The sequence below is a fragment of the Marmota monax genome, unplaced genomic scaffold, assembly GCF_021218885.2.
Source record: "Marmota monax isolate L192 unplaced genomic scaffold, Marmota_monax_Labrador192_F-V1.1 WCK01_AAM20220418_F8-fsc00053, whole genome shotgun sequence".
In the NCBI taxonomy this organism is placed as follows: domain Eukaryota; kingdom Metazoa; phylum Chordata; class Mammalia; order Rodentia; family Sciuridae; genus Marmota; species Marmota monax.
Genome location: NW_026693153.1, coordinates 9,382,000 through 9,394,228, shown reverse-complemented (window position 1 = coordinate 9,394,228; position 12,229 = coordinate 9,382,000). Strand labels below are relative to the sequence as shown.

The following is a 12,229-nucleotide window of genomic DNA, read 5'->3' as shown; positions in this document are numbered from 1 at the left end:
TGAGGCTGATAAGACTCTAGCACAGAGCTTCCCATGCAGGTCATTGCCACAGCAGTTAGGCATTGCACATGTATTACTTACCTTATTAGTTCCTGGGGGAAACTGCAGAATATTCCAAGGGTGGAAAACAAGGTGCCTATTACCCCCCAGGGAGTTTGCTCACCAGAAGAATGCTGTCCTGTAGGTTTCCACAGCCAGAATCTTTATACCTCACAGTCTTTTTATTTTATTTCTTTAAAATTTTGTACCAGGCATTAAACCCAGGGGAGCACTTAACCATTGAGCCACATCCCTAGCTCTTTTTTATGAGACAGGGTCTTGCTAAGTTATTTGGGGCCTCACTTAAGTTGCTGAGACTGACTTTGAACTTGTGATCCTTCTGTCTCAGCATCCTCAGTTGTTGGGATTGCCTCAGCCTCCTGAGCTTCTGGGATTAAAGTTATGTACCACCATGCCTGACCCGGCAGTCATGTTGAATTTTTTTGTTTGTTATCAAAACAAACAAAACTTCTAGTGTAAATCACTTCTAATTACTACAATAACAAAGAAACTTTTAAATAAGAAAACAACTTTTAGGCAGTGCTAGTATATTTAAGAGCAAAATAATTTTTAATGTAAATTTAAAAGTCAAATCTTTCTTTAATATACAAATTTTATTGGAAATTAAACTTTGAATTGTAACAGTAAAGAATTTGCAACTTTTAATGAAGTGCAGATTTAAGGTGTTTATTTTCTCTCAAGTCTCTGAGCCTTTCTTTTTAATTCTTACTTAGCCTTTTTTTTAATTCTTTCTTTATTCCTCTTCTCTGCCTCATATTTCACATACTTATCTATGTATGTACTCTTTATTTTCTTCTTATTTCTTTTCTTTTTTTTCTTTACAAAACTCAAATTTTAAAACGTATCCTTTCCCCTTTCTCCTTTTCCTGTCTTTACTTCTCCTTACTATGGAATACTTTCACTGCAAATTCTTACAATATAAATGTTTTGCATTTGTCTATGGCAGTAGACATGTGACAATGCTTCATGTCACTTGTAATCCTTACTGTAGGGCCAGTTGTTTTGCATCCAGTCTTTGTTATTCTCTGACCTTTATCTATATCCAATTGGACAATGCCCTTACTAAAGCCACCACAAATCTCTTATTTTCATAGTCAGGGATCTCTATTGAATCATTGTCTTACTAGAACAGTTGCTCATCTTCCTCTTTTTATGTCCAATCATGTCAGTCAATTTTCCAGTTTTCCTCCTGTTTTTCCCATCGCTATCTCAGAACATTGTTTTAGTCTCTCCCTTTTCTCTTTTCATCTGAACTTAACTCTTGGTTACAACAGGAAATTAGTTTATGAATGGATATTGGTGTTCCATCATAAAAAGGCTAGGGAGATTGGAGGAATAAACTGCAAAAATCAGGCATGAACAGAATGAAGTAATGCAATCTATCAGCAGCCAAAATCATTTCCCAACACTGGTTCAATGAAGTCTTACTTCTGTAGAATTTTATAATGTTACAGCTAATGCTATTAATTCCTTTGTTGAACATGGGACACATTTACTGGCGTCTTGATATTCCTATCTTGGCTGCAGTTCCAATATTCTCTCTGATCACTGTTCCTTTTACTATTCTACAAATTCCAAATGTATGATAGGTTGGTCTTGCTGGCCAAACTTAGGTTTAGTGCCCTTACTCTAGGTGCAATAAGGCTGGATTGTGAGTTTTTTAGCTCTAGGGGGCAAATAGTCTCTGTCAATCATCAAGATTTATGTGGTAGAAAAGAATATCAGCTGATGAACATCTATAAATGGTACATGAACACTTTATAACCTGATAAATATGTTTCTTGGCTCTCTATTCCTCTTCTACAAAAGACACACTCTTCAAAGTGTAGGACATTCAATGACTCCTTTTCCATTATTTTTCCAATGATAGAGATGTACTATTATTAATTATATGTCACCTGGATTTTTAGAGGATATTCCTTCCGAATATCTAAGAATATGAGTTCTCAATCTCATTTCAAGTCACCATGTGACTACATTATTTTTTACTGACAATTCTCCTTCTAATATGTCTTAGAGTCCTGTTGACTGTATATTCTGAACTCTTTTGAATTAATTTATCTTCCTCCTGATCACTCCTAAAGTCTTATCATACATGGGCAAAGCACTTTCCAGGTATGTGGAGCACCTGAATAGCATTTTAAAAAATAAGCAGTCCTACATCTTATTCTTGAACTATGGAGTCCATTTCTACATTAATATCCCATACTCCATATTTTGGTGGTAAATCTTTACAGACATTTCAGATAAATAATCTGGTCTGGGATAACGAGCCAACAGAAACAGCTTCCTGATTAGTATATCTGAATTCTGTTACTTCTGTTGCAGGGTATTTTCTATAAGAATGGTATTTAAAAGAAAATTTACATGTCTATGTATCTTAAAAGTTTTCAATGCATGCCTATTAACTGCTAAAGGAAGGTTAAATTTCCTCATGTCTTTGAGGTCATTTTTTAGTCCTGCATTTGGAAAGATCTGTTTCCTTGAACCTACATACATGTGTCAGACTCAGGATTTATTCCAACACACTAATTTTTATGCACATAAATTTAGCATATGCTAAATGACTTTCCTTTTTTCCCTAAATCTGTTTATTTCTGGATATTCAATGCACGGAAATCATTGTGTATTCTTATCCTACAATTCTCTCCAAACACTTTCCATAGATTAGAGGGTAACAACCAACTATAAAGTATATGCTTATAAGTGTATGCTTTTTTCAGTTTATCTCTAATAGTTTCACTTTATAAATACTTATAATATATTCCTTTTGCATTTATTGCATTTCATTTGAGGTGATATCCGAAGAGGATATGGAAAAGGACAATACAACTTTGCTGACAGAGTTTGTTCTCACCGGACTCCCTCATCATCAAGAGTGGCAAATCCCCCTGTTCCTGTTTTTCCTTGTGATATACCTCATCACCATGGTGGGGAACCTTGGTCTGATTTCTCTGATCTGGAAGGATGCTCACCTCCACATCCCCATGTACTTTTTTCTTGGTAATTTAGCCTTTGCGGATACTTGGATATCATCCACAGTGACCCCAAATATGCTGGTCAATATGTTAGTCAAGAGCAAAATGATCTCTCTCACTGAATGCAACATTCAATTCTTTTCCTTTGCAGTCAGTATAACTACAGAATGTTTTCTCCTGGCAGCAATGGCTTATGATCGCTATGTAGCCATATGCCACCCTTTACATTATCCAGTGATTATGACCAATAGACTATGCATACATCTAGTAGTTTTGTCATTTGTAGGTGGCTTTCTTCATGCCATACTTCATGAAAGTTTTTTATTGAAATTAACCTTCTGTAATTCCAACATAATACATCACTTTTACTGTGACATTGTAGCATTGCTAAAGATCTCCTGTACTGATCCTTCTATTAATTACCTATTAATTTTTATTTTCTCTGGTTCAGTTCAAATTTTCAGCATTGTGACTATACTCATCTCTTATACGTTTGTTCTCTTTACAATTTTAAAAAAGAAGTCTGAGAAGGGTGTAAGAAAAGCCTTCTCCACCTGTGGAGCCCATCTCTTTTCTGTAACTTTATACTATGTCCCCCTTCTCTTCATGTACGTACATCCTGCATCTTCACAAGCAAATGATAAAGATATGATCTTTTCTGTCTCTTACATGGTTATAATTCCTGTGTTAAATCCCATTATCTATAGCCTGAGAAACAAGCAAGTCATAGATTCACTGACAAAAACCTTAAAGGGAAATGTTTAGATCTTATGGTAGAGTGCATTTTCCTTTTACCAAAAACAGTGGCAAACTCTTAAAAGATATTTGGGTATTTTTTAGGTTCATGTTAGATATATTTTGCTATTACAATTGTCTTCTTTTTAAAATGACTCAGTCATTAGTCATTTAAATATTTGTATATGCCCTGTAACAATATATAAGGAATTTAGTTAAGTGCTCAAGCTATACTACAATTAATTAAAAAAGAAAACATTTTATAGGATTGTGTGGTCTTTAATGTTGTTTTATACATGGAAAAGATTATGTAGATTCTTCTGATGAAGATGTGATTATGATATCTTTGATACTAATAGAGGTGTATAAACTGGAGACTCATATCATATTTCTTCCAGGGTGGGTAGCACTTCTGTGTTTTGTTAAACACAAGCAAATCTCGTGAATTCAGTTACTGCATGTCTGAAGGTTGTTGTTTTTTTTTTAATTGTTTGTATAAATTTTCCGTTGTCCTGTTGGTTTCTTTGCAATTACATGGATTTTGGCTGTTTCCTTCATTTTTATGACTGGAAGAATACATTGGTTTGTACTTCTATCACTTTAAAGATCAGTTTCTCTAATTGGATCCTTAAATGAGAGATAAACAACAATTTCTAAGTACATAGGCAGGGTATACAAACATGTCAAGTCTCGTCTTATTTTGTGAGTATAGAATAGGCATTTGGGACCTCCTAATAATTCTGACTTCCTCAGCAGAGGACCCTTCATGGTCTATGGATTCTTGTGCTCTAGTTTGTTGTTTATAATTAATCTCAGTACTTGAAATCTTGAAACTTACAAAAATATTAACACTATTTGATGATCCCATTCTCACTTGTGTTATAAATTTATCCCTATACATTTTTTATACACATCATTTTTGTCACTCTAGAGCTTTTGGAAAAGGAATAAAATGTGTACTTTGCAAAGCCAAAATTTTGAATATGGTATTATTAATTCCTCAAAAGGAAACTATGAAATCCATATGTATTGTTTAATGAATATTTGGTTGTAAAGGATGATATACATACTTAGTGCACCCAGTTGCCTGGAGCAGTGCTCATGTTGCATTGAAACCACTCCATGAAATACTAGTAACAAAATGTAAATTTTATTATGAAAGTGAATTACTTCCTTATTTTGGAAATTTAAGATAATTCATAGTCATGCGCTCTCTTTATGAATACATTTTTAATGCCTTCTTTTTTTTTCCAGGATACCACTGACAAAATTATCTTGAGTTCTAGGAAACTATATCATTAGGACTTAGGTAGGAACAAAGATTTGTTGGAATTTTTAGAGTTCTTTTAAAAATGTGGTTTGCACAAATTATTGGGCATTAGAATAACCTGGAAAGCTTTTGAAAACACAAAAACCAAGTGTCATCTATTGTCCAATGCAGTGGTGCCAATACTTTTAGTTTGAGAGCACATTTAGAAGATCATTGTTAAAATAATCAATGAAACAAAATTTTTATAATTCAATACATTTAGGGATTACCATGCTCATAATCCACGAATTGTTTTCCTTTAACATTGGGAAAAGAACAAAATCCTTCATCTATCTTCCCAGGTCTTTGAAGGTCTGATGGATGCTGACTTCCCTGGCACCACCTGCCTCTTTCTGACTTCTACCTTTGCAGACTAGCCCATTTAGAGTTTTTGGTTTTCTATTGATCAAGTCCCTCTCATAATCTAGGTCCTAAAATCATGAAAGCCATATAGTTAGCAAGCATCCACTGTCATCACCTTGTTATAAATAAAGACCGAGAGCCCTAACCCAGAACTCCTGAAACAAATATGCAATTTTGTTTATATTTTCATATAAATTAAAAATATTTATATGAAATTCATTATCATTGTTGTTTAGAAAGGAAGACATTGGTCAAATCCAATTGTGGTACGGTACTTATTTTTTGTTTTCTTTAGCTACTCATTCTAACAATTGCCTAGTAAGTTTCAGATTAAAGTGAGGAAGCTTGGTATATGTCTGGAATTTAAGCTCCAGTTTGCATGAGGAGGACCACTTTATTTGAGGTTGGCTCCTGAAGGGAATTCAATTCTTGTTCTTGTTAAAATGCTGTTCTGATGAGCTCAGACCGAAACATACTAATCAAAGCACTCAGAATGGTACTTTTTATAAATAAACTGTAGTTCCATAAACATGTTTTAAGTGTCCTCTGTGGGGTAAAATATAGAATTAATTTTTTAATTAAAATTAGAACTGTTTAAAATTACTTATGTTTATATCACAGCATTCTTATGCTTGGGGAGCAAACTGAACTTCTCATACATATCCAACTCCACAGTGCCCAATAGTACAACTTCATTGGTCCTACAGGGAACTCTCTGATACTCTTAGGGGACTTAAAAACTTCACTCCTTGCATTTGTAGAAAAAAAAGTCACAGAGTTATATAACTAGTTGACTCTTATGTTCAAGTAAACCTACATAAATAGAATTTTATTGAGGCTGGGAATTAAACCTCTGAAACGAATGAGCAGGCAAAGAATTGTCATGCTTGTTATTTTCTATTTTGTGCTATTGTCTTTTTTTCCAGCTTTACAAACCCTAATAAATTTTAAGGAACTTTGCACTCTTTCAATGTATTGGTAAGACTACAAAATTTTCCGTAGTTTTAACATTCTTTATAGTAAAGTGAAAAACTGTGTAACTTGTAACAGTTTAGATTGGGTTTAAAAGATGACCAAAGACAGGGTCAAAAATGGAAAACAGTGCACTCCCCTTCATATTTAAGTTTATGCTGACCTTTGGAGAAGCAAAAATTCTGTAAGACTGATTTCTTCTCTGTTGTAATATGTTTGTTATCTAGTTAACCTAAAAATAATGACTTTATTTCAAATTCTGGAACTTTAAATAATTCACATATGGATTTAAAGTTTCAATTCATACTGATTCTTATGTAAGATATGTTTCAAACAATTCTAATAAAATGACCCATAGGATTTGGTTCATCATGCCTTGTGATTAAAATGTTCAAGGTGTCACTTAAATATTATTTCTCTGCTGTCACCAGCATGTGACAATATTTTGTTAAATATTTTATATGTATTTATCAGGAAAGATGATAAAAATGTTCTTTCACTGCTCTTTCCAGCATGTGTGATTTAAGAAATACCCACACAAAAGTTGAATTTGATCATTTTGAATTATCAAATGAAAAGGAATTTCAGGGAGAGTATTTTGTTCCAAATAGAGCACATTCATACTGTAATTATTGGTACTTTTTATTTATATTGCATTTTCCGGGATTCTGTAGTTGATTACTATATATTTTACTAAAAATTCTTGTGGGGGATCAAAATGCTATCAATTGAAAGAAGCAGGATTTCTAGAGAAAATTTATTTCAGTCACTGTAACAACAATGGTAAAGAAAATTGAAAAGTTTTATTGTGTATATTTGATTTTTACCACATGATGTTTTGATATACATGTATGTAGTGAACTGATTGATCAAGTCAAGCAAATTAGCACTCAGTCATATCATAGAGTTACTTTTTTGTAGGTATTGGTGGTGAGAATACCTAAAACCAATTCTCTGGTCATATTACTAGTATTTAGTTAAATATTTTTAATCATTAAGTTATAATTCTCGTGATGTGCTCATATTTAAAGGTAAATCAATTTTTAAAAATGCATTTTGAATTGAAGGAAAAGACAAGATTCCTTTGGTTGACAATTTTTAATTAATTCCAGAGAAAAGATAAATTCCCTCACACAAATCTCTGAGCCTTTCCCTTTTATTTCATGTTCACCCTTTCTTGAATATTTCCTTTCTCCTTGACTTTTTTAAAACAATTGATAGCTTTAATTTTTTTTTATTTAGATCGATCCATTATGAGTACACACGATATTGGGATTTTACACAGACCTGTCTCAGTTATATTCTGCCTTTTTTCTTCCTTCCTTTATTTTCTTTTCACTCACCACGAATTCTCATTTGACTTGATCTTTTGAAGCTCTCCTCTTCTTCCTTTCCTCTCTTCTTTCTTTTAAAACTTTTATAGAAATTGTCTACAGGAAAATATATTTGCCTGCAGGATGAAAATGCCAACTGTTCTCTAATCACTTAGAATGCAGTCCTTCATTTTCCTCACTGTTGTTCTACTTGCTTCCTATGCACTTTAAAATATTCACTGAACTTAATTCTATCACATAACAAAAACTCTTCTGACTAAATTTGCGAAAAATTTCTTCATTGTCACACTCAATTATCTCTGTTAGTTCCTTTTTCCTACTAGATTATTTATTGTGGTTTTTACCTCAATTCTTCACTCATTTTTTTTCTTGATTATCTTTCTACACTTCATGCTCAAAACACCCAGCTTTCCAGTTCTCCCTTACTTCTCAGATCAGTCTACTTATGTAATTTTTTCTGTTCCTTCATTTGTTTCTTTTTTAATTCAGGTTTCTGAGTTGGGAAAAGTAATGAGTTTATATTAAATGAAAATAGGCTCAATGCACAAAATGGTAGAGATTGGAGCAATTATGTGGAAGAATGGTCAGGAACAGAAGGGCACTAGTCAGACAATCAATAGCAAAGAGCATCTCCCAACACATCTGAACATCTCACTATTACCAGTGTGGACCACAGATGTCAAAACTTACACTGACATTGCCATGGCCGTAGATGCAGGATGCTTTTGCTGGAGTCTTGATACCTTTGCCTTTGCAACCCAAATTCTCTTTTGCCATGGACTTTCTTCTCTCCATACTCCAAGTCATATGTGGATTTCACTGGGCAAACCTAGACTGAGTCACCTTTACTAGGGGATAGGGTTATGATAAAGTGGGTTTCTGGCCATTTGGGCTTCTTGCAAATTACCTCTTCCCACCAGAAAAACTCACAGAGCAGGAAAAGGGGTATGGATGTGGGCATCTAATAAGTGACATCTATCCACATTATTACCTCTTTAATATACCTTCCTCTTTATATTTTTTTCTTCCTTGCCTTTTACTTGACTACATTTCCTGATGAGTAGGTTACCAATAACTGTGACTCCAACTACCAGGTCATTACTTCAATTAGTATACAGTAAACCCAATTCACTAAGTTAATCTCACCTGGTGGTTGAGAGGATGCTTTTTCCATGAATTTGTAGATGAACTTATGTTCTTGTTTTTTCTTTATGATTGTCTACCTAGATACCAACTCACTGCTCTCTCCTTCACTGACTATGCTTTAATGCTTAAACTGTAATAGAGTCCTGGTGATTTTATATCCTGAATACTTTTGAATCTGTTCTTCATTCTTCTAATCACTACATAGGTCATATCACATATAGACTAGGAAATACACTTTATTTTTGCATCATCAGAGGAGTACTTTTAAGGTCTAGATTCTTAACAGATTCTTCAATCACTGACTCAGTTTCTGTAGTAATGTCTCACAACCTATCTTCTGTAAAAATGCCCATGTAGTTCAATGAGATGTATTATTTGCTTTGGTTTTCCCTGGATAGTAAGTAGTAATAGCTTCCAAATTAGTGTTCCTGGCTCCATGGTCCCTTTTGTATGGCCACTTTGTATACTACAAAACATTGAAATTAGAAAATATTTTATGACCTCATTCTAAATCTTAAAATAAACTAGTACAAATGCATTGCCAGAAGAATAAATCTCAAATTGCTTCAGATGACATTCAATTCATTTTATAATCCAGACCATTCATACAGATTTTTTTCTAGATCCTGAACCATGTTCAGGTCACAGAATTTTCAACCACATTCAGTACTTCCCGATTGATTTTTTAAAAGTTTAGAAGGCCTTTGACATTCTCTGAAACTGTTACTTCATGTACATTTATTGAAAGGAACTAATTATATGTTTTTTACTATTTCTCATTCTCAAAAATGATTTTCTTGTATGTTGAAAGGAAAGGTTACTCTTAAAAGTTTATGATTTTTCCTTTTTACATTGGTTCTTTTTTAATATACAATAGAATATACTATGACATAAGTATAAAAGCATGAAATATAATTTGTTCTAATTCACTCCCCAGTACTTACCCTACCCCTCCCTTCCTTCCACACCCTCTTCCTTCCCTTTACCCTATTGATATTTTTACTATTTACTTATAGTTTTTATTTTTAATTAGTATCTTGTGGATGTCCACAATGATGCGATTCACTGTGGCATTCTCTTATATGCACACAGGAAATTTAGATTCATCCCATTGACTTTCCCTATCCTATCCTCTCTCCATTTCTTTCATTCCTCTTTGTTTACTCCTCTGATCTTACTTCTTTTATCCCCCCACACCTTATTTTGAACTAACTTCAGAGAAAACATTTAACCTTTTAATTTTGACTCATTTCACTTAGCATAATAGTCTCCAGTTCTATCCATTTACCACTAAATGCCATAAAGTCATTGTTCTTTATAGCTGAGTAATACTCCATTGTGTAAATATACCACATTTTCTTTATCCATTCATCTGTTGAGGGGCACTGAATCTAAATACCATAGCTTATCTATTGTGAACTATGCTGCTATAAACATTGTTGTGGGCACAACACTGTAGAATGCTGATTTTAAATCCTTTGAAGGTATATTGAGTAGTAGGAGAAAGGAGTCATATTTGGGTTCCATTCCTATTCTTTTGAGGAATCTCCATACTGCTTTCCAGAGTGGTTGTTCTAATTTGCAATCCCACCAAGAATATATGAATGTACCTTTCTCCCCACATCCTCACCAACATTCATTATTACTTGTATTCTTGATAATTACTATTCTAACTGAAATGAGATGGATCTCAGCACAGTTTTAATTTGCATTTCTCTAATTGATAGAGATGTTGAATATTTTTTCAAGTATTTGTTGACTCTTCATATTTCTTCTTTTGAGAAGGGTCTATTCAGTTCCTTTGCCCATTTATTGATTGGGTGATTTGTATTTTTGGTATTAACTTTTTTGCACTCCTTGTATATCCTGAATATTAATACCCTGAGGAACAGGTAGAAAAGATTTTCTCCCTTTCTGTAGGTTCTCTCTTTCAGCTCATGTGTTTCCTTTGTTGTGAGGAAACTTTTTATTTTGATTCCATACCATTTATTAATTTTTAATTTTACCTCTTTCACTTTAGGAGTCTTGTTAAAAAAGTCAATGTCTGAGCCAATAGGGGAGTGTTGGGGCTACGAGTTCATCTAGACTCCTCTCCAATTTTCTGATTAAAATCCTATGTGAATGTTTTTGCTTGTTTTTCATGTTCACTGAATTTCATTTCAGGCAACATCCAGTGCAGACATGGAAAAAGAAAACACAACTTTGCTGACAGAGTTTGTTCTTACAGGACTTACAAACCAACCACAGTGGAAAATCATCCTCTTCCTGGTGTTCTTTGTGACATACCTCATCACCATGGTGGGGAACCTTGGTCTGATTTCTCTTATCTGGAAAGATCCTCACCTTCACATCCCCATGTACTTTCTACTTGGGCATTTAGCCTTTGTGGATGCTTGGATATCATCCACAGTGACCCCGAAGATGCTTGTCAACTTCCTAGAAGAGAGCAACATATCTCTTGCTGAATGCATGGTACAGTTTTTTTCATTTGCAAGCAGCGCAACCACAGAGTGTTTCCTCTTGGCAGCAATGGCTTATGATCGCTATGTAGCTATATGTCAACCTCTACTGTATCCTGTGATTATGACCAATAGACTATGCGTTTGGCTACTAGTTTTGTCATTTGTAGGTGGCTTTCTTCATGCACTACTTCATGAAAGCTTTTTACTCAGATTAACCTTCTGTAATTCCAACATAGTACATCACTTTTTCTGTGAGGTTATACCATTATTAAAGATTTCTTGTACTGATCCTTCTATCAATCATCTAATGCTTTTTATTTTCTCTGGTTCAGTTCAAGTTTTCAGCATTGTGACTATTCTTATTTCTTATACACTAGTTCTCTTTACAATTTTAAAAAAGAAGTCTGAAAAGGGAATGAGAAAAGCCTTCTCCACCTGTGGAGCCCATCTCTTTTCTGTGACTTTGTACTATGTCCCTCTTCTTTTTATGTATGTGCATCCTGCATCTTCACAAGCAGATGATCAAGACATGTTCTTCTCTATAGTTTACACTGTCATCATTCCTGTGTTAAATCCTGTGATATACAGCCTAAGAAACAAGCAGGTCATAGATTCGATAACAAAAATGTTGAAAAGAAATGTTCCAATCTCCTGTTAATATCTGTTATCCTTTTATTAAAATAATCACAAAACAATGGAGTATTGAAAGATTTTTGTTATTATGTTTTTCTAGAATGTTAATTAAGGTTTTGTGTCTACTTTGGTCTTTAAAATATTTTTGGATATTATTCTTATACATGTAAAGAATTTTATCAACTCTTTATATTACAGTTGAATGAGAAAAGCAGAACACATGTGATAAAGTTTATA

General features: G+C 33.7%; 2 protein-coding genes across 2 annotated transcripts; both read left to right on the top strand.

Moving 5' to 3' along the window:
* Nucleotides 1-2,864: 2,864 nt before the first annotated feature.
* Nucleotides 2,865-3,803, top strand: LOC124100057 (olfactory receptor 5H8-like). The gene has a single exon (XM_046455367.1). It carries the CDS (start codon nucleotides 2,874-2,876, stop codon nucleotides 3,801-3,803), a length of 930 nt encoding a protein of 309 aa, XP_046311323.1. The 5' UTR covers nucleotides 2,865-2,873.
* A 7,257-nt stretch (nucleotides 3,804-11,060) lies between these two features.
* Nucleotides 11,061-12,017, top strand: LOC124100036 (olfactory receptor 183-like). The gene has a single exon (XM_046455340.1). It carries the CDS (start codon nucleotides 11,079-11,081, stop codon nucleotides 12,015-12,017), a length of 939 nt encoding a protein of 312 aa, XP_046311296.1. The 5' UTR covers nucleotides 11,061-11,078.
* Nucleotides 12,018-12,229: the final 212 nt, after the last annotated feature.